The sequence below is a fragment of the Metarhizium album genome, assembly GCF_000804445.1.
Source record: "Metarhizium album ARSEF 1941 chromosome Unknown scaffold_8, whole genome shotgun sequence".
In the NCBI taxonomy this organism is placed as follows: Eukaryota; Fungi; Ascomycota; class Sordariomycetes; order Hypocreales; family Clavicipitaceae; genus Metarhizium; species Metarhizium album.
Genome location: NW_024467582.1, coordinates 156,442 through 178,498, shown reverse-complemented (window position 1 = coordinate 178,498; position 22,057 = coordinate 156,442). Strand labels below are relative to the sequence as shown.

The following is a 22,057-nucleotide window of genomic DNA, read 5'->3' as shown; positions in this document are numbered from 1 at the left end:
TTGGGAAGTTACAGACGGCGTGGGAAGAAAGCCACAAAAGAGCTACTGCTACTCCGTATGTGCGTACATACTTTGCTTGCTCTACCAAAGGAGCGTGTGTGCGTGTGTTGCGTGTGGTGTGTGTGCGCGCGTGGCAGGGGACAGACGACTCATGACATTGCTTCAACATCGCGAGACCCAACCCAATACGAGTGGAGAGAAGGAGATGAATGGAGAACAGCGGTATTAGAGAGGGAGCTTGTTTCTGGAAGACGCTGTGATTGGAGGGATCGGGAATACCACGACGCTGCCGGTGCTGTGCTGGAGAGCTTTCAGTAAGTAGCAACTCAATACTTGTTGCGAGCCATTTTTGGATGGGCATACTGGACACATGGAGGACAGGGATAGGAAGCATTCGTAGACTGCTGAGAAGGGGGTGTGATAGCCAAGAGGCGAGCGAAGGAGGATGCACTGGCCGGCTAGTTTGGAAACGGTGGCACGGTTGTACTCTGTCGTGGTCTATGTTCCCTGACGGTTCCTGTTCCTTTGCACGATGTATCAGCCACGTAGGCACGCACTCGGGTTTTGGCGACGCGGCGAACCCTTAAAAGAACCTTAGCTGGCGGTTTCAGCGCCACAGGGAACCGTGAAAGCGAACATGGATTTCGAGTCCAACCGCTGGGTGCGTGCGTTTGGGGCAGGCAGTCCTAGTCCTGTACAGAAATCTCGGCTTATTAGCACCACATTGGCAATGGGGACCTGTGCTCCGCAAAACAGCCATGGAGGCAGAGCATCCAGGGCCAGATCCCGTTGCGTTGGAACTCCGAGGCAGCTTGTCCGTTGACCCAATTGCCAATCGAACGAGCCATGGCATGGGAGCTAGCCGGTGGGGATGGCAAGATAGGCTCTGGTACGGAGTATCCAACTTGACTCTGCAGATTGTTGTTACGCACGTTTGGCGCCACATCTCAAATCTAGCGCTGTTGACCGCACAACAGAGTGATGAAGGCCAAAATGGAAATAAGCCAATCAAGGAAAGAAAATGAGACGAGACAAAGACTTTTAGAAGAAAGATCCTCGAGCCGACAATAACGACCACGCAGAGCGCCAGCCCTCCGCAACGGTATATGTATTGATAGGAAGGGCTAGCAAACCAAATGTCATGAGGGACACATGTGGCTCGTAATGCCACAGGCCAGTCGCAAGTGGAACCGGCAGAGTACTAGAAGTCGGATTAGAGTTTTATTCGTGAAGTACTCCGAGATCAGTACTGCCCGAGTCGAGTCGATCTTTGAAGATTAAACCCATATTATTCAGGGATACATTTGGGCCTGCAATCCTTCCGATCAAAGCTGAAAAATCACTGCTCAGGGTCCACTAGCGTCGGCAAGATTGTCAAAAATAGACGAAGCTCATCAGGGGAGGGAGGGACGACGAAGGCGAGGCCGCCGGCTGGGCTACATGCAATGACCCGGGCCTGTTCAGCAGTGCAGTACTCTTGTTTGCCAACTTCTTGGGAGTGATTATGTCGGTCCGACATTAATCAACGGAATGGGCCTTTCAAAGGCCTTTCAGTTCTTCCCTGTGTCATGTACCTCATGCGGAGTGAGAATAGTTGGTGCATGCCGTTACCGCTCCGTAACCGGTCCGTGCCTGGTACTCTCGTCATGGCCAAGTCTCCTGTACTGAGGCTCAAAGTACAACAGTAGAGGTATGCTAAAATGGGCGAATATGCAGCTTCTAAACAGGGTCTAAAATGGGAGACAGATCTCCATGCCGTAGAGAATACTCGATCGCAGATCTCCAGCCACGGCAATCCAACGGGAGGAGGTCCCGACTCATGTCCCGTGTCGGTGGATGTGTAGCAGACGCGGACATCGCTTCAGGTGGTGTAGCGGTGATACTGTCCACAGTCCACTTGGGTTCAACAACCCACAGACCCACAAGCTGCCCCGAAGACGGGAGCCAGGGCCCACCCCTTGTTTTTTTAAGATCCGGCGAGGCGTCCCAAGTTCAGCAGAAAACGAAAAAGCTGCAAGAACGGACCATTTCGTGGTCCGCGGCGAGGGAGTCTGGTTGGGTGAAATACCCCGGCGACAGGACCCCAGCTCAGCAGCATGACAACGGGCTTGGCCACCATGAGGCAAGGCGCCAGACAGGGATGAAAAGGGACATTGGTGGTGGGCAACGGCTACTGCCATTATCAACGTGGAAGCCGGAAGAGAACGTATTCCGTATGCGTTACGGGTGTGAGAGTCAGTCGCTGACTCGAGTGTTGATGCCGCTCGTTGCCTTTGGGCCTCACTTGACCCGTCATCTGCAATTGAGATCTTGTCAAGATCGAATGATGCAATGGCAAGGCAGCATCTGCGCCCTTGGGTAGGTCGATACCGTGTTGGTGGCGATGCTCGTATCAACTTCGTGGAGTATACCAAGTTTTGGTCTTGTTTTGCAATTACCGTCACCAGATCTCCAACCCTCACGCTGTGCAAATCCACAATGCCCAGGCTTCTCCGTCGCACCACCCATCATCCATGCAGGAATAAACGGAGTGCTGGCCGCTGCAAAAAGTAAGAACTACCTGGGTACCTAGGTAGTTGTTAGTTGGTCTGAGGTTGCGGGTTACAAGTGACAGGACGATGGTGTAGCTAGCATATTTGGTATTGTGCATGTATGTGTACTTTACGCAACTGGACCGAGGCAAGGAGTCGAAGAGTGTGGAACTGACTGTACGACAAGGCATTGTGTGGCAGGAGATGATATCTTGGATTGTGTGGAGTAATTGGGATCTCGTCTTGGAGAGAGAAAGTAATAAGAAGGAACAAAACAACCTCGCTGGAAAATACAAGTACGGAGTAGGTGGGTAGGAAATGGGCTCCCAGGTCTCCCAGGTCCTTGCCCTGCGGTGGCAAGCGGTCCTGCATGCTCCTTCCCAAAGAGCGCGCTGGCATGCGCTCTGGCACCCTTGCTCGGCAAAAGGACATCCAACGTAGGTGGCACACTGGCAGGGACGCGTGTCCATAATTTATTACACACTTCTTTACGTGACTGCTGACTGGGCCCGAAGCTGCTTGAATGCAGGCACTTCAGTCAGCATCATCAAAATCTGGCATCTTGCCGCAGTCCGATCTGCAATGGCCTCGATTTTGCCTTGATAGCTCGAGGCTCTATTTCAGTCTTTGTCGTGCAAAACTCGGCCCCGAGAGCGAACGGCACAGGTCCGTTCCCAGCTATTGTGACGAGCGCGCACCAGACGACGTGGATGGGGCCGGATAATGGCCTCCACTCTTCTCCTCCCAAGGCTAAAATGGTCGGCCACAATTGCTAGTACGCAGTAGGTTCGGAAAGTTGTAGCCCGCACGGGGCATACTGCCGATCTAAGCCCGTGTAGTGTACGGAGTAATAACATACCCACAGAATACAATGTTCCGTACGACAACTCCTCCGTAACGACGACTGGCCTGCTCGATGCCTATTGTTCTTTCGGATTGGGCCATTCTGGGCTCAATTATTGGGGAGCGCATCCACTTTGCTCTGCAACTCAACTTGCGGCTCCGGCAGCAGATATCGTTTCAACGGGTGGCTTCCCAAACAAAACGAGTGAGACACAGACAGTCCTTCTTGTGCAATATGGTTGCTGTAGAACTGGGAGCAACCACATTGGGCGCACTGACCCAGTCAACGTGTTGCCGTCATAGCTTCATTTAGGTGGCTGGTCTCACTTGGCGTGGCGTTCGTCTAATCTGGACCCTTGATCCTCGACCTCTCACGGGCCTTGCAGCAGAAAATCAATTTGGGCGGCGCGACAGAGAAAGCCTCCACGACTCGGTCCTACGATGCACGAGCAAGACAAGTTCGTTGACCGGAGTCCACTCCGATGCGTTCGTTAGCTGCCGGACATGTATACCAACCTTGGGCCCCAGGCTTAATGGGAACCCTTAATACATACATACTTCAGTAGACGTTGGACCCCGACTGCCGCCCAAACCCGCTGTCTCTAGCGAAGTGCCCACTTCCTTCTTATTGTGGAAACTGGGCTAGTTATGGTCATCATTTAAGGGTAGAGTACTCCGTGGAACGGATTTTCAAGACTAGGTGGCTGAAAGGCGCTGCCAAGTCCCAACGCACCTACAAGGAAGCTTTGGTTAGTGGCATCAATGAAACCGCTCAACAGAAGGCCGCTCGGGATGGCTGAGCTTCATACCTCGTGCGGCACATACGATGTTGTGATGGAGTAAATCGGGTCGTCGAGTCATACGTCATACTCAGCAAGGAACTCAGGACCCATTTCTTTCCTTCATCTGATGTCGATTCATAACTTCTTGTGCAACCGGGGCAATCGCACTTGAATGTCAATATGCCTCATTGTTTTCGGCACACAATCAGAGATACCCGAGGTGCAGCTTGCCGAAATACTCAAGACAATATGAATAAAAGGCGTTCCCGGCGTTGCACAGCATGAAACCAGTAGGTGGACAAGCGAGGCTGGGACGAACCCCTTCGACAAAGCCCAAATACCTAGGTACTTTCGTATTCCAAAGTTGGGAACATGGCCTCGACACCGCCCAAAAAGCTCCGGCCGACTTATGCAAGATCATGACTCTTCTTATCTAAAGCGCGCTTCGAGGAAGATTGCAGATTCTATGTCATCATGATTCAGCTCCAAGGATTGTCTCCAATATTCTTTTCGACCTCATGAGTGCAACTCTATCTATTCCGCATGAAGACGGAAATGCTCTCGGCCTAATTCCGTACTTGTCGTAAGGCGGCGCAGGTTCTCCTTGAACCATCCGACGAGAATCCCACGGTGTACAAGAACTACCGCTCCCGGAACCGTAGTCTTTTGTATCGGGACGATGCAGAAAATAGGCCCATCGGGCTCTGGGCTTTGTCGTATGACGAGGATTGGGGAAATGACCCAGGCGATTGAGCTTGATGAATGCGGGGCCACCACATACATGCGACATTCTTCGACCAAGCGTTTTGAACAAAAAAATAACGCCCTCTCCTACGATGGAATATCCTGCTTGTCAAGCATGGATAATAGCAGCCGGCAAAACCGAAGGCCATTGGCCATGGCTACCAGTGTCTCAGGAATCAGGGCAACTACGAGGGTATAGATCACAGGGTATTTCGATTTCTGGAGAAAGTCGAGACAAGCAAACGGCAATCCTGCAAAGGAGGCGCGCATGGGCTCGATCCTCGTAGCGGGATGACGACCAGCAAGGAACGCGAGTCGGACGGACAGCAGTTAGTTACTGCAAAGGAAGAGACTTTCGAAGAGGGATAAGGCTCACTAACCAGGTTCTCTGAAAGCACGGAGTAGGTTTAGGTTTATCTCAGATACTGGGAAACTAAGGCCCGGCCACAACGATTTTCAAGCATGAAACTCCCGTCGTCCATGCTCGAAGGTCACATGAAAACAGCCCGCTTGGCCGCGCAGCTCCCATGTGCCAAGAAGGGCGAAGTATATACACTACCCTATCTCCCGGGGACGGTAAATTGCATATAGTAGTATGCACCTCATTGCTCCACTGATTGTGCCGGTGGCTTGCCAACGCCTGTTCTCGAACACATCTCTACCTGGCGGGATTGCCGGGGCATCGTTTGGAGTTACAAGTAGCAACTCACGGCGGCCAGGGTTACAGGCTACAGCAACACGTCGACGGCAAAATGCTCTTGTCCCACTCACGGGGGCTCCGAGTACCTGGCGGAGATTTTTTTGGTCACACATACTCCAGCCCGATCACCCTGGCTTGCACTGGAGTTTGGAAGATTTTGTACGACAAGTTCAAGATGTGGCCAAGCATAGAGTATCACCTACGATGTTCGCAACAGTACAGCCCTCGGGTACACAACGGTGAATCCCACACTGCCCCGTCAAAACGGTCGAGAGTCCGTGGCGGCGATGCGGGTGCTTTTCTTGGGTAATGACGGCGACAGTTCTGGGGGCTGGCGGTTTACGTTAAGCCTCCATCGATCAAAAGCACTCGCCAGGCATATGAAGGCTTGGCAGTTTTGGTTTTCTCTCACACAAATGGTCAAAGAACAAAGTCAGCTGCCCTTTGACTTTCAGCTGGAGAAGATCAAGCAGCACACTCCTGCTGTAGGCCTCGCCCGGGTATTGGATCCAACCCACCCCCTCCCTCCCCTGCTCTCAACGCAGAGCACAGAGTTTAGTCAGTATAGCCAAGCTCACTCGAGGCTTTCTGTACTTCACTATCCCTCTTATTATTGCTAGTTTCTGCCTGCCAACAACCGCGGGAGCGTCCCGTGTGGAGTGCGTGAACACCATCTCCGCCAACAGGGTTCTGTTTTGCCATCACAGCGGAACCATTTGTCCTCAGATCCGTATTCCTTGTCCAATATTGGCTCGAAATTCCCAGGCAAAATACAAGTTTCGGATCCTGCATCACCTAGCTGACTACGATAAATGGGTGAAAGGTCAGCTGGACACGGTACTTCATCCTCCTCCTTCCTCCTGTCGTGACCGTCTGAGAGCGGTTCCAAGGAGTCAGCCGGATCTCTAATAAAACCCTCTGCCCCATTGCAGTGTGGCAGGTAATGTCATTATACTTTTTGTTTCTTTTCCTCCCCCAGTTGATGGATTGCTTTCCTGATGCCACCTCTCAAAGCCGGGCCAATCAATACCCAATTCTAGGTCTGGTAACTGGGTACAGTGGTCGGTGGTCGGCGCGAAGTAACAGATTAAACTTTCTCGTTCCCGGTTTCCGGTCGGGGGTCGAGGTTGGCAGGGTACCAAGTCAAAGCGCACCCTATTTCCGGACAAGGTTGCCGGACGTGTTGCAGCAGAGAGCTGGGGAGAAAGGTTGATGTGAATTTCAACCTCTCCCTCCATTACAGGTCCATTACAGATCAAGGTGCTGCATTACATTCATGCCTCAACCGCAGTCCAAGTCTCCGGGACACTCACACGCTCGAGTTCTCGATTCCCGAGTCTCATCATGGCTTTCTCCGCTCTCCACAAAAAAAGACCACCGACAGCCACCTTGATTCCTCCGTAGATGCATAGTGTTTTATACCGGCTTGCCAAGACTGGGATCTGTGGATATCGCACTGACCTGATGAGTCCATGGGTGGTTCCAGATGCTAAGTACACACACATGTCTGTTCAGCCTATCGACCCGAAGAAAAGTCCGAGCATGTCACATTCTCTGAGGAACGGACACATCTGGTTCAAAAGAAGCCAAACTACTGATCAGACAGTGTCAGTGTACCGACGACTGGATTGCCGCAAATAGCAAATGGGAAACGGAGCAAAGAGTCACCCCATCAGGCAAGGATAACGGAACACAACTGTTCCTTGGCAAGCTGAGCCAGACCCAACAGGCCGGGAGTGCAAGCCAGCCCGCACAGCAAGCAAGCAGACTCAACCACAAGGACGTAATTTGAGATTGGATAGGCTATTCGGTATCGGCTATCCGGAGGGAAAGCAAGAAAGATGGCCAGTGCAACAAAGCAGACGTGGCTCCATGATTCGAGGGACGAGGGCAAGAGGAAGTCTGCGTTGCGACGACAACGGATTTTGGCAAGATGGCACACCACCACCAACATGAACATGTTGCTCATACACTTCATACAAGGCGATGCGAAAGAGGGTGGGTGACACTCATCCTGTGCCTGTGTGTATCGATGAGAAGCCCTGGGACTCGTACGAGCTCACGAAATGGCACCGCCTCTTCCCTCCCATTCATTTACTCTGCTTGCATTACAGAGTTTGAGAGGCGAGGGTACCCCCCTGGGCGGCTGTCGGGTCAGATTCAGGCCCAAACCATGCACTGGCCCGACGTGACACCACATGGACACATATAAATAGGGTCGCACATGAGATTGAGGAGCACCACAACAACAACGATCCAAGGAATTCCGCTTACGAGGTACTCGTACGAGGTACTCCGTTGTCAGGATTTAGTATCCTATTTCTACATGACATGGCCGTGTACGGCATATAGTATGTAGACCCCTTTCCCGAGTCCCTTGAAACAAGGCCGATGGGCACGACTCGCTACCGAGCAATCGCTGGGAGCAACTGCGCCCGTGCCAATATAATGTACGCGGCTTGAATGGCCGAAAACCATCCGCGTCATCTATCCATCACCTCGTACTCCGTACTCCGTACCCCTATACCGAACTAATTACACGTACATGCCCTCCGTACACGGATGTCCGTCACAGAAGATGACGCCCAGATGCGGAGCACTCTGTCGGAGGATAATCACCTCCGCGCTACTCCGATCCCATGCCGTCCCATGCCATCCCATCTCGCAGCCGATGGGATTGAATCAAGCACGCCTCGGTGTGCAGTGGTACGAAACAAGCCTCGACGTGGCGCGCAACGGCGGCGCGGCGCTGAGGCACATGGGTTGCTGCGAATAACTTGGACAAGCCGTCGCCAGAAGCGCCGTATTGACATCATCTACCCTGGCCCGACCACGACAGGGCCCTTCATGTCCGAAGAGCCTTTGGAGGGGACAAGCATGGTTCATTACGGACAGGAGCTTAAAACGGCAAACTCTAATAAAAGGGGAAAACGTGGCCATACGCCAAGCTGCTGCGAAATGGCTAATGGCAATGCGTGCTCATATCGCCGCCGTGTTCCCCGTATAATACAAACCATCGTACAACACGCATAAGATGACACAGATTACATTGGTGAAGAAAAATGTGGGAAAAGAGATAAAACTAGGGGTACTATTCCGCGTCGGCCTGCGGCCTGCGTCTGCTTCCTGCTTGTTGTTATTGCGCCTGGCAGCATGCCGCACACGAAGATTTATTTTATTTCCCTTTGCCACACTCCCCGGAGAGAAACAGGGGGGGCAAAAAAACAAAGTAAAAAACTCCAAACGTCACGACTCACGAGAAACCGAACCCCCTCCCCCCCAGCGAGCCGAAATGAGGCGCAACGCCGGGCGTGTCCCTTCCCAGTCGAGGATACATATTCTCGGTATATTTGATGCGCCATGCATTGTTTATGCACTCCACAAACTGCTCTCACCCCGGCTGTGTCCTGGAGCCTCGACAAGCTGCCGGTGGGACGGCCTCGCCGACTCTTTGGCGCAGCTGTGGACCCCGAAACGCCGCAGCGTCAAGGGGAAAGGAAAGTCGACAGAGAGTCTGGTGAGAATTGTCCGCCATCCGAAGCCTCCTCCGGCTGTCGCTATTGCTGGGCCCAGGCATTCCCGTCGGGAGTCACTGAGCCAGGCCAGGCTGGGGGCTCCCTACTCGGCTACAAATCCGCACCAACTGGACAATTCCGGGATAAAGGGGCGACGCTTAAACCACCAGGGCGAAACAGACAGCACCGTCAAACAGGTCCCAGCAGTGACATCACATGCCATTTCATTGCGTACCTAGGCTAGGCAGTTAATCTAAATGCGACGGGTTTCGATGTTGACGAATGGTCGGATACGGGGACGCCCTCACAGCCGGCTCGCAGTCCTGGTGTCGTGGCTGTCTGCAGCGTCTGCAGCCCAGTGAGAGTCTGGCCATACCAGGCGGATTGCTTCCCATATATGACTTTATAGTTGAAACGTTAGTTTAACTTACTTCCCCTACGGAGTACGTGGCTCGACCTTGACCATCTCTCCCGAGTTGCAACGTGTATCGCAATTACACCAAAAGGGCCAAAACGGGAAATGTGTCGGACAAGTTCGAAACCATGGACAAAACAGACGGGCAACAATGCAAAATGACAACGAGAATGCGCCGCTTTCAGCGGGCCTGTTTGGGGGGAGGGGAGTCGGACAAAGCGAAGGGGGTTGGGCGAATTGAAAATTAAAAAAAAGAAAAGGTAAAAAATCGACAATCGAAAATGAGAAACCCTTCCTTACCTGACGTGTACAATCTGAAGACCGTCCTTGACTTCCCGGGGCAAGTCCTTGATGTCCTTGCGGTTCTGCGCCGGAAGCAAGACTGTTTTGACGCCTGCTCGAAGAGCCCCGATGAGTTTCTCCTTGATACCGCCTACGGCCGTGACACGTCCGCGAAGGGAAATTTCACCCTGAACAGGATCATGTCGTGTTAGCTAAGACTGACTCACAATGTGGCCCCTCTCGTCTATGCAAGACACTATTCCGGGACAAAACAATAATGACCAGACCGTCTTGCAACAAGTAAGATGTTGGTACGTACCGTCATGGCCATTGTTGGGGGCACAGGCTTGCCGGAAAACAAGGAGATGAGAGCAATGGCCTGGCCGATGCCGCTGCTTGGCCCGTCCTTGGGAATTGCACCAGAAGGACAGTGTACGTGGATGCTGCGGTCCTTCATGATGTCCGCCGTGGGCTCAGGAGTCAGACGCAGCTCGTAGGCATGAGCCTTGACCCAGCTCAAAGCCACCTCGACGCTCTCCTTGAGGACATCGCCCAGCTTGCCTGTCAACTGCACCCTGCCGTTGCCGGGCATATCGGCTACTTCAATAAACAGGATGCTCCCGTTGCCGCCGGTGCTGTAGGCCACCAGACCCGTGACAATGCCCGGGCGGCTCGTCTTTTCCGCAATTTCCTCTTCAAACTTTTCGATCCCCAGAATGTTTTCAATGTCCTCCATCGTAAGAAGTGGCCTGTACTTTTCGATACTGCCTCCGTCTCTTGCTTCGGCATACTCCACGGCCTTTGCACGGCATACGGACCCGATCTCTCGTTCCAAATTGCGAACCCCTGACTCGCGAGTGTACGACTCGATGATCTTGGAGACGACATCCTTGTTGAAGGTCACTTGGCCCTCGGCCAATCCGTTGGCTCGGATCTGCTTGGGAACGAGGTGCTGCATGGCAATGTGTCGCTTCTCTAGGGTAGTGTAGCCCGGGAGATGGATCATTTCCATGCGATCCAGGAGCGGTGCTGGGATGCTGTCCAAGTTGTTTGCCGTAGCGATGAAGAGGATCCTGGATAAGTCGATCGGCATGCCTACGTAGTGGTCCTGGAAGCTATGGTTCTGCTCGGGATCCAAGACTTCTAGCATGGCGGCCGACGGGTCTCCGTGGACGCTGGCCACACCGATTTTGTCAATCTCATCCAACAGGAAGACTGGGTTAGCAACGCCAACCTTTCGTAGACCTTGAACAATCAAGCCGGGCATAGCAGCAACATATGTTCGACGATGTCCACGAATCTCGGCTTCGTCTCGAACGCCACCGAGAGAGATACGATGAAACTTCCTCCCCAGCGCCGTGGCGACCGACTTGGCCAGACTGGTCTTGCCTACTCCAGGCGGACCGACGAGAAGCATGATCGGTGACTTGTCCACCATCCTCTTTGCTTTCAGGATCTGGAGTTTGGCACTACTGTCCGGGTTCGCAACGTTCTCAGCTGACGGCTTGTCCGAATCATGCGCGAGAGGGACAATTTCCGCCTCGGCCTTGCGGATCTGCTCATCAATTTCCTCATTCAAGGACTGCTTCAGACGGAGAACGGCGAGATACTCGATCAGCCTCTTCTTGACCTTGTCCAAGCCGTAATGGTCATCATCCAACTGTTTCCGTGCCCTGGTCAGCGTTTCGGGCCCCAGCCGATCGTCTGTTACTGCTGCCCAGGGAATCTCGGACAAAGTTTCAAGCCAATTCCGCGTAACTTGGTATTCCTGATTCATGGGCATCATCTTCTGTAGTCGTCGCAATTCTCTATCAACAGCCTTGGCTACCTCGACTGGGAGCTGCGCATTCTGGAGCTTTTTCTTTAGCTCATCCAGCTCATTCGCCTCCTGTTCGTCTCCCTGATCGTTACCGGATGGCATCTGACCAGTGCCTGAAGTGAAGTTGACGCCTGAAATTGGTAGACCCGGGCTATTTCTCTTGTTGGGGCTGTCGTTCAGCCTGTTGAGGATCTGGACCGGAACTGAGGTGAATGTCGTGATCTTGAAGTTGTTCTTGATGCCTCCTACTTGCCGGTCCAGCAGCTCAATGACTTTTGTGATTCTGACTTTGACATCCAGTGCGGCTAGTATGCCCAGCTTCTCCTCGTGGGATGCCCCGACCAGGTACGACATGAAGTCAGCCAGCAGCCCTGCTTCCTTGATCTCGCGTCGCATGATGAGCATTTCGAGTCGTTTCGTGAGCCCAGGCGACAACGACGGCCCACTCCTAGTGCGCGGTAACAGGGACGAGATTCTAAGGATGGTAACAAGTTCTCGAGACTGAGCTTTGAGCAAACCAAAGAGATCCTGAAGCTGCTTGTCGGCCACATCAACTTGGCGAAGAAAAGGAAAAGAAAGACATGTACGGTTAGCGCTGCTGACTCAGGAGGCAAACACGTCGAACTGGGACGTACTTTCATCGCTAAAGTATGTAACCTTGCCCTGGAAGAAGGGTCGCTCGCGGGAGATGGTATCTACCCTGACGCGAGAAGTGCCTTCGACCCGGAGGGCAAATTCGCCAGCGCCATCAATGCCGACAATTTTGGCGGCAACACCAAAGCCAAAAATATCGGCCTTACTGGCAATGCCGGGATTCACCTCGGCAAGCTGCGAGGCATCTATCTCCTCTCCATTGTTGACGAGAAGTTGGCCCGTGGGCCCGACAAAGGGCGATGAAAGCGGGACGCAAGCGATGGGTATGCTGTCGATTCGGCCGTCGGGGCCTTTAGCCGCAGCTTTTTCGTAGACGTGGGCAAGGAGGGCCGGGATATCTGGGCGGCTCGAAGTGACGGAAATTCGTTGAAATAAGCCAGGAAGCAGGACGGTGCCTCTGGCAAGGGGGACGATAGGGAGTACCGCAGTCTGAGATCTGCCCATGACGCAGCAAGAGCGAGCGCGAGACGTCGACTATACGTGTGGAAGATGGCCAAAAGACAGCGTCGGTCGTCGGGAAGTCGAGCTACTAGAATCGTCGTCTCCTCGATATGTGATGAGTGGTTGGCTGATCAACGGGGGGCGACGCAGACGCGGGATGATTTCGCAAGAAAGGAGGTGAGGTACAGTGCCTAGTAATACGCAAACGATGCACCAGAAGGTTGTGGGAGTTGGAACGGACAATGTGGCAAACGGGTGATGGCCGAGAAATGAACATCGTCATGGCTTCGGCTCCAGACGCTTGGGACTCGAGACGGACTGCAGTGACGCGGCGCTGGTTCCGCGCCACCCGTGCCGAGGCAGAATGCAACATCGAGGCTGCGTGGGTCTTGTGGACTCGGTGTGCTTGACCATCACGAACGAGGTCCTGAGTCCCCAACTTTCGACAATACTGCTGAGGAGTCTGCTGCAGTCTTTCCATGTTTCGTACTTAAGCTTACCACCCATTCCTACCTCAAACCCGCACCATACCTGCTGGTTTCTGTGCCCTCTTTCGGACCGTCAACGCCACGGTGAACCGTCCATCGTCGTAGCTTGTAGCTCGTAGCTCGTAGAGGTACCTAGGTGCCTGCTGACTCATCAAGCCCTCGTAGCACGGAGAACATGGTGCTCGTGCTAACAAGCGCCCCACATCGCGGGACGAAGCCAATGAACCCAAGTCGCGCTCAAACGCGTCTCCCCTCCACCAGAGCCAGAACACGAAATCTTCCTACGCAACATCGCATCCAAATCAGAGCCATGTGTACGTTCGCATACTACAATTCCCCCCCGAACCAAAAAGCTGTCAGGTCTGTGCCTTCTAACAAGATATACAGCAGCGTACGCGGGCTACTCCAAAACCAGTTACGGTGCCCAAGGCGGCGACGACTCGGGCGGCTTCCTCGCCGGTGGTTCCCAACAAGGCAGTCAAGGCGGCGGCAAAGTAACCCCCTCCCCCCTTCTTTTTTTTTTTCCTTTTTGCCTCTTTTCTCCCCTTTGGCATCGCTAATGTCCCATGTTGTCCTTCCAGTCATATCAAGATGAATCCCTCCGCCCGGTAACAGCCAAGCAAATCCTCGAAGCCGACGAAGCCTTCCCGGGCGCCGACTTCAAAATCGACAACACCGTCATAACGCAAATCACCTTTGTTGGACAAGTCCGCAGTGTAAACCCGCAACCTACCAACTTGACGCTCAAAATCCACGATGGCACAAGCCAGGTTGAAGTGAAGAAGTGGATCGACGCAGACAGGACAGACGACGCCAGTGCAGACCAGTACGAGCTCGATTCCTACGTGCGCGTATGGGGGCGTCTCAAGTCGTTTTCGAATAAGCGCCACGTGGTCGCCCACGTCATTCGTCCCGTGACAGACTTCAACGAGGTCAACTACCACTTGTTGGAGGCGACGTATGTTCACCTGTACCTGACGAGGGGCCCGCTGGGACAGGACGGCGCGGCAAACGGCGGCGGGGACAGCATGTTTGTCGACGGTGGCGGATATGGGGGGAATGCCCACGGCGGTAACGCTGCGCAGGTCACCAAGTTGACGGGCTGTTCGCTGCCGGCCAAGCGGATTTTCAATTTCATCAATGACACGCCAGGCATGAACGAGGGTGTTCATCTGAACGTGATTAGTAGCTCGACGGGCATGCCGGTCAAGGAAGTTCTGTCAGGCGCGGAAGAGTTGGTGGCACAGGGCTTGATTTACACGACTGTTGATGACGAGACGTGGTCTATTCTGGAGTGCTGAGGAGCGTGGAGATGGGGCCGGTAACTGCGAAAGGGTTCAACAAGACGTTGGCGACGCATGTCCGGGACTGCACTGGGGTTTCAGGTGTTGTACGGGATAAAGGGACGGGTGATAATCTAACGATTCCGAGTGCAAAAATCATTGTTTTCCTTGTCACATGTATGCAAATCGAGGAGGGAAAAACATCATCACCTCGCTCACGGTTTCCAATCTCTCTTTTCGGCTGGACTGTTATCAAGGTGCAAAACTCACTAGGTGCAGTCTGAGTTTCCCAACCACTATTATGATGCCTTCCGCGAAAGGAGTGAAGCATAACAGCACCCCCCAAAAAAAAAAAGCACAAAAAGAAACACTCAAAGTTTCCACTCAGCCTCAATCAGTCCTTTTCGGTCCCCATGTCGACCAAGCTGCTGGTCTTGTCGATCTGAGGCTCTCGCAACATACAGAACAAGCGGACAGGCACAGGGCCGCGAGTCAGGACGATTTCGCTCTTCACTTCAAATCCAAATTTGGCGTAAAACCGGTTGTTGGACGCATTTGACGACTCGAGGTACATGGCGCGGTTTTCAGCGTCGGCCTACGGCAGCAGAGGCTGCATTAGCATTCTCGTGGCTCTTTCTGGAGCCGCGTTTTCTGATCCAACCAAGTCAGTCTCTTACCTTGCCCGTCATGTGCCTGAGCAACTTGGTGGCATGGCCCTTGCCCCTGGAATTCACCTTGGTGCCAAGATAACCCAGGTAGTAGCTGTCGCCGTTGCGGTCGCCCAGCACCTCAGCCTTGGTGCCATGCAGCGCAGGAAACATCTCACCAAAGAGCCGTTTCCGGCTCTCACGAGGGAGCTGGTACCACAGACGCCACATGCCGCTGAAGAGCGTGGCAAGCCAGTCGTCGTTTGTTGTCCCGGGGGGCATCCTGCGTACAAAGAGTCAGCATGCATCCAAGGCACATGATACGGCAAAATATTGCCTTGTGCGAAGGAAACAGGGGCAGCTCTTGGTGCTCACCAAAGTGCAATGGCGTCATAATCTCCGCCAATGGTGGTTGCAATGCCCCTGAAGCGGTAGGAAGCATACGAATACTGCATCAGCAGGACATGCAGCCTCCAGATCTTCTCGGACGGCCAGCAGGCCGCATCGTCGATGCCCATGACATACAGGGACAGTGGATCGGCGGCGAAGCTCTGAGCGAGAGCAAGGCCGGCCTCTCGGCGATGACGCAAGTCGAGTTCGCGAACGTCGGTCTCCCATGTTGACGGAATCAGGGACAACTGGGGATTAGGCTGAGTTCCGGTCTCGACGTGGTTGATCTGCGCCATGTTGGTGGGCGTTTGTGTTTACTTCTACGTAGCTTGTTAGATTTCAACAGAAGACAGAGGAAAGGAAAGGGGAGCCTTCTATTCCTTAAAAAACAATGTTTCGATCTCGCTTTCGGGGGTCAAAGCGAGAAAGGAAAAGGCATCAGTTGGAATCACAAAAAGACTGGCATCCAGTCACCACAGCGCCAAGAGAGCTGAGGCGAGGTTGAAGGAGAATGGTGAGACCACTGGCTGTTCGTCTTTTTGGATTGTCTTCTCTGCTTTTTCAGTTGGAAAACATGTTTTTTTTTTTTTTTTCATCAGTACATTTTGCAAACTGTCGCCCAGTCACTAGTGATTATGCCGGCAGAGTATCGTTCGCGACGAGTCATGCCCAATACACGAACACGAGAGTTGGAGGAACGTCAAGGCGATGAGATGGGAGAGGAGACGAGGCGGACAAGAGTCTGGTCCTGGCAGGTTGCCCGAAAGCGCTTGTATTGAGATTCTACGTGCGTGGGATGTGAATCCGACGACGGCGGCGGCGTATGCGCACACAATATAGGCGAGGCGTTTCTTTGGCAACAACAGCCGACAGTCTGTGGTTGAGAAATGTGTGTTGAGAGTGGAGTTGAAGTTACGGTGTGCTTGGGAAAGTAAGCAAAAGTCAAGTTAGAGATGAGAGTGGTCGAGTTGAAATACAAGCAACCTTCGGGGCCCAAACAACCTTTAGCTTTGGGCTGAGACAAAGCTCGCACCACTCCATGATCTGGCTTGAGAGGCCGAGACATGAGATGATCCCCGACGTCCGAGGGTCCAATGGGCATGCGCAGAGACACCCGATAACGAGCGACGATGACGGAGCGCTCCGTTTGGTGTCACTTGTCTGCCAAGCCTGGCAGATCGGCGTCGCTGAAGTCATGAGAAAAGAACCGAGAGGCAAAGATACTACCCTCATCCCGTTGGTCAGAAACGGGGGGTTCGGCGGCGGCGTGATCAAATGATCACAACATGAGGAAGAGGAGGGGGTGGGTGGAAGGTAGCTCAGGACGCGGATGGGTCAACTTGTGTCGGCAAACTCGGGAGGCGTCGACCAGCCGGGCCTCGATGCCTCATTGTGGCTTGATAAGTCGAGATGGCTGGGCCACGGAGCGGACATGTGCAGCTGTCAACGGACCGTTGGGGCCGTTGGGACTGTTGGGACCGCCTGGACCGTTGACGGCTGACGGCTGCCGGCGGCTGGCGGCCGGAAATGCACCGTTGGCATTGACCCGTCGCTAGTTGCCCGCTCGCTCAAGTCCTGACAGTCCAGATGTCCCAACGTCGGCCTTGTGCTCGCTTGCATTGGTTCATGGTCACGCTACGCAGTTTGCTGGATGCCGACTCGCTTGAAGCTTCGTCAACAGGGACGTCCCCCAAATCGCAAATTGTTTGATTTACTACCATGTATAATGGAGCTCTCCATGCGCCAGGGCCCTGTGTTGCGGTTCTGGATTGAAGAGACATTATCCATCCCGGCCCCGAATGCAACGCCGACAAATGCGTAAATTGTTGCTGGAGATAACCATCCTCCAACCACATTCAAGCCTGCGGCTTACCCGGTAAAGGCCACGGCCCCAAGCATTCAACCTCTGTCCGCAACATGTTTTCGTAATGTGTGGTTCAATGGCCAGGACGCTTTGCTTATTGGTGTGCCCCTTGTCCTCCCGCACGCAGGCACTCGCTCTCTCAATGCAAGGATCGCTTTACAGCATTCGTCGGATCTCCTCCTCGTTGGTATATTTTTCCAGACCAGAGTCAAGGCTCGCCCACCACTCAAACAGCATAGAGCTGCAAATGAGCTTGAACCACGGGGTGAACTTTAAGGAAGAGTCCTCGAATAGCTCCTTTAGGTTGTCGGCGCTGACGTACCGAGTGTCCTTGACTTCATTGGGGTTGGGATCAAGATCGACATGCGTCTTGATGAACAGGATGTAGTCGACTAAATGCCCCGTTAGCAAACATGCCATTGGGATTCCAACTACTCAGCACAGGTCGTCCATCCGCCCGTCCCGCAACCGAATCGCTTACTTTCGTGCTCTCCCCACTTGCCGTCACTGGGAGCCTTATAATGAATGCGGGTAAGGAAATGGAACTTTTCGATTGGAACCTGCTCCTTCTTAATGCCCAGCTCGTGCTCAAGCTTTCGCTGCGCCGCACGCTTCACTCCTTCAATGGCATCGGCGAGGTTAGAGCCGGTCTCGCTAGACACTGCCAGAGGGTGCGAGCAGCACGTGTTGGTCCACATATCTGGAAAGGTAATCTTTTCCGATGCACGCTGCTGCAGGAGGAGCTCGTTTTTGTCGTTGAACAGGAATGTTGAAAAGGCCCGGTGAAGCAGTCCCTTGTCAATGTTGGACATTAAATGGCCTAATCGGGTAGACAATCAGCACGCGGTTCGCATTTCCATCGCCGTGCACCACTGTGGCCACTGGCGTCTCAAGAGACCTGGCATCGTACAGATTTTTTTGCTGGCCTTGCCTACAGGCATGTCATTGTCGTCCAGTACAATGCACACCTCGTCCATCAACCGGATCTGCTCCTCGTCATGGCCAGAAAGTGCCTCTGAGCTAGTGTCGATGTCGGGGAAGAGGCGGAGGATCGTATCAGCCGTCATGGACTCTGTTCGAGTCTCGGTAACTGTGGCAGTGGCGGTGGCCATCTTGATGCAACGAGGAGACTCGGCAAAGTAGATTTATCTCGTCAGGGGCTTTGCGCTGCCGGCTTTCTTGCGAGAGAACGCAGAAAAAGGAGGACGAGGTCCTTGGGAAGGCCCAGTCTTTTGTACTCCGTGCACTCGGCAACTGGTGCCTGTGGTTCAACTGATATCTCGAGGACCCACCACGGGCCAGGTCATTAGTACTTGAGAACTTAAATACGCGCCTGACTACTGCGTACTTAGGTACTTACACGTTGACTACGGAGCACGGAGTACTCCGTACAACTGGAGGTGCACCTATATGCATGTATCATGTATCTGACCCAAAAAGATGTCAAGGTACAAAAACATCGTCCGGTGCCCATATGCCCGACAGAATATGTCCGGACGCGGAGTGCATTTGTTGGGAAATAAGTCGCCTGGCGTTGAAGCAGGCCCCTTGGGTACCTTCCATTCTGCCTTCCACGGCTGAGTCATCAGCCATCTGCAGCAACCGGGTACGTACGGAGTACTCCATCCATGGTACGGAGTACATGTCTGATAATACCCACTCGTATCCGCAACCTCGATGCCCGAGCTTCGTCACTCGAGCCCTCGTGTGCCTTGCCGTCGTTGGCCTTCGTGCTTTCGCATCCTCCATCCCTCCATCCCCCTTGCGGCGCACGTGGCCATACGTCAAACCGCACAAAGGTTGCTTCTGCTGTCCACCTCCAACTGTAATTCGCTTACGAATTGCCTGGTGATACCCAGCAGCTCGAGCCCCTGGCCACCATGGCGCCTCCCAAGATCGAGGCCAAGGAGATTGAGACGTATTGGAACATCTTCTCAGACCGAACAGGGGGTGGTCAATTCCTCACCGGTGAACAAGCAGCCCCAGTCCTGAAAAACAGTGGTCTTCGCGATGATCAGCTAGAGCGCGTGTGGGATTTGGCCGACGTTGATAACGATGGGAACTTGGACTTTGAGGAGTTCTGTGTCGCCATGCGACTCATCTTTGACATTCTGAACGGGGTACGATGTCCTGGGCTCGGGAGACGCCTTTGGCGAATACTGACCATGATTAGGAATATGCCGACGTCCCGAAGACGCTGCCAGATTGGTTGATTCCGGAGTCCAAATCCCATCTTGTTCAGGCGACCCGTGCCATCGCCGGCAAGCAGCCACAGTTTGAGCAGGTCGAAGATGACTCAGATGACGCGGGCTTGAAGGATGGGTTTGAGTGGTACATGAAGCCCCAGGACAAAGCAAAATACGAACACATTTATCAAGAGAACCGGGATATGCGGGGTGAAGTATCGTGTTTGTCTGGTCCTTTGTTCACCATACATATGTTCGCACCCACTCATTAGCTTCTAGTCAACGCCCTCGAAGAACTATACGAATCTCTTGACGTCCCCGACACCGATGTCCGGTCCGCCTGGAATCTCGTCAATCCCTCTGCCGGCTCAACCATCAACAAAGACGCATGCCTCGCCTTCCTCCATATTCTCAATTACCGCCACGAAGGCTTCCGCATTCCCCGTAGTGTCCCAGCCTCACTGCGCTCCAGCTTTGAGCGCAACCAAATAGACTACCAGCTCGACAACCAACGGACAGGTGCCAACTCACGATGGGCCAACAAGGCCGACGATTCCACCTCCACTGGTCGAAAGACCAAGTTTGGGGAACAGTACCTCACACGCCTCGGCCGAAGCGGTTTCAAGACGGCCGGCACCGACTTTTCGACCGAAAAGACGGAAGATTGGGAAGAGGTTCGGCTGAAGCGACAACTCGCTGATTTGGAAACCAAGATTCAAAAAGTTGAGGATATGGCCGAGCAACGCAAGGGCGGCAAGAGAGACTCAAAGCCTGCGCTTGTAAGGAGGGAACTTGACCAGCTGCTGGACTACAAGCGCAGAGAATTGAGAGACTTGGAAGAGGGGAGGGGCAAGAGCGTTGTCGGTTCAAGCCTGAAGAGCGTCTCGGACGATTTGCAGACAGTAAGAGAGCAAGTGGAAGGTCTGGAGACGCATTTGAGTTCAAGACAAGCGGTATTAGACGATTTGCGGAGACAAATTGACGCAGAGAAGGCGTAATCTATTTTTTTCTTTCTGGCTACTGGGACCGATGTTGGATTCAGCAAACACAAGTGTCTGAAGCGTCAGGCGGTACATCCCAGCCTACAAGCGCGACTCAAAGTCGTGGGTGGTGTGGCATGTTTACGGTCCACATCATCACCACATACTCCCGTCCACGTACTTTTTCGTCCGGTCTACCCCGAGTGTGCGGCCCTTGGCGATCCACCCAGCCAGTGATGGCATGGGGACAAAGCCAAGGCGTCCCGCGGTCCTGGAGCGGCCCGTCGAGCAGATGAATGCGTCAACTAGCGGGCCGCGGACAGCTTGTTGGGCTTGACCTCGTAGCACCAGGTCGATATTCTTGGCCACACCCGCTGCCTGGGCCTCGGTGATGAGGAACCCGGCTCTCGGCTTGGAGACGGCATCACCGACGGCCCAAACCCTCCCCTCGGCGTCTTTGGCCGCGACGCCCATGTACTCGTCGACATGCACGTACCCGCTGTCGTTCAAGAAGCTGCCCGGCAGATACGCCGTGTTGGGGACGAACCCCATGGTCGGGAGGTACAGCTCCGTCTCCATCTCTTGGCCCCCCTCCAGCCTCACAATGGTCTTGCCGTCCTCCCTGTCTTCCGTGCCGGCCACCCTGACGCTCCTGCGAATCGAGACGCCCAGTTTCACCAATTCCCTCTCGGCCGCCGACGCGATACAGTCGCCGCCAAGGAGCTGTTCGTCCGACGACAACAACACAACCGTCTTGTCGCGGAACTCGAAGCGTATCTCGGCTGCGAGCTCCACCCCCGTCGCGCCGGCTCCGGCCACCACGACGTGGGAAGCCCTACGAATGCTCTCTGCTGTTTTGTGCAGGCTCTCGACGCACGCCTCGTGGGTGGACGACGCTTTCCACGGCATGCAAGGAGACTTGCTCGTTGATCCTGTCGCGATGACGAGGTAGTCGTACGTAACAGTGCGAGTGTCGTCGGATGTCGAGAGATGAGCTGTTCTGGAGGCTGCGTCCAGACCGGTGACTTCGCCGAGGATGAATTCTATGCTGTCGGGTGGATATTGCGCGAGCCCAGGCTCGATGGGCTGCATGATCTGCTCATCTCCGAGGACGTCGGGAATGACGGCGCGGACGGACGCGAGGTTCCAGTAGAAATTGGAGTTCTACGCCATGAGCTTTGGTCGTCTCCGGGGGTGCAAGGGGAAGGGGAGGGCGGGCCACCTTTGTGATTAATATGACTTTGAGGTGCGGCTCGTGAGGAAGCGTGTACTTGAGCAGGCGGTGTGTGACAGCGAGGCCGCCCAGTGAGCCGCCGAGGACGACTACGGTTTTGGACATGTCGTGGCAGTGAAGGGGTGATTTGGGGGTTCACGATGCTGGTTGCTTTCGTGTCTGCGTGAAGATTGCGTGGTCTCGTCGCTTCAGCTTTGGAAGCTCTCGGCCGATGCGTCATTCTCCAGCTGCAACCCGCGAGGTTTTGGAGTCTCAATTC

At 54.0% G+C, this 22,057-nt stretch overlaps 6 protein-coding genes across 6 annotated transcripts; 2 read left to right on the top strand and 4 right to left on the bottom strand.

The window, feature by feature from the left end:
- Positions 1-9,826: 9,826 nt before the first annotated feature.
- On the bottom strand, positions 9,827-12,729 carry MAM_03839 (ATP-dependent protease La; the record flags this gene model as incomplete). Its single annotated transcript, XM_040822638.1, has 3 exons — positions 9,827-10,000; positions 10,132-12,185; positions 12,267-12,729. 3 exons carry the CDS (start codon positions 12,727-12,729, stop codon positions 9,827-9,829), a joined length of 2,691 nt encoding a protein of 896 aa, XP_040679144.1.
- A 795-nt stretch (positions 12,730-13,524) lies between these two features.
- Positions 13,525-14,515, top strand: MAM_03838 (Replication protein A, subunit RPA32; the record flags this gene model as incomplete). The annotated part of the gene is made up of 3 exons (XM_040822637.1): positions 13,525-13,528; positions 13,602-13,708; positions 13,796-14,515. The coding sequence occupies 3 exons, from the start codon at positions 13,525-13,527 to the stop codon at positions 14,513-14,515; spliced, it is 831 nt and encodes a 276-aa protein (XP_040679143.1).
- Positions 14,516-14,891: 376 nt separating this feature from the next.
- On the bottom strand, positions 14,892-15,830 carry MAM_03837 (Acyl-CoA N-acyltransferase; the record flags this gene model as incomplete). Its single annotated transcript, XM_040822636.1, has 3 exons — positions 14,892-15,092; positions 15,175-15,427; positions 15,520-15,830. 3 exons carry the CDS (start codon positions 15,828-15,830, stop codon positions 14,892-14,894), a joined length of 765 nt encoding a protein of 254 aa, XP_040679142.1.
- A 1,724-nt stretch (positions 15,831-17,554) lies between these two features.
- On the bottom strand, positions 17,555-18,510 carry MAM_03836 (isopentenyl-diphosphate delta-isomerase; the record flags this gene model as incomplete). Its single annotated transcript, XM_040822635.1, has 3 exons — positions 17,555-17,790; positions 17,880-18,218; positions 18,309-18,510. 3 exons carry the CDS (start codon positions 18,508-18,510, stop codon positions 17,555-17,557), a joined length of 777 nt encoding a protein of 258 aa, XP_040679141.1.
- Positions 18,511-19,278: 768 nt separating this feature from the next.
- On the top strand, positions 19,279-20,582 carry MAM_03835 (Eps15-like protein pan1p; the record flags this gene model as incomplete). The annotated part of the gene is made up of 3 exons (XM_040822634.1): positions 19,279-19,518; positions 19,572-19,806; positions 19,864-20,582. 3 exons carry the CDS (start codon positions 19,279-19,281, stop codon positions 20,580-20,582), a joined length of 1,194 nt encoding a protein of 397 aa, XP_040679140.1.
- Positions 20,583-20,647: 65 nt separating this feature from the next.
- On the bottom strand, positions 20,648-21,903 carry MAM_03834 (Pyridine nucleotide-disulfide oxidoreductase, FAD/NAD(P)-binding domain protein; the record flags this gene model as incomplete). The annotated part of the gene is made up of 3 exons (XM_040822633.1): positions 20,648-20,666; positions 20,746-21,728; positions 21,787-21,903. 3 exons carry the CDS (start codon positions 21,901-21,903, stop codon positions 20,648-20,650), a joined length of 1,119 nt encoding a protein of 372 aa, XP_040679139.1.
- Between the last annotated feature and the right edge of the window lie 154 nt (positions 21,904-22,057).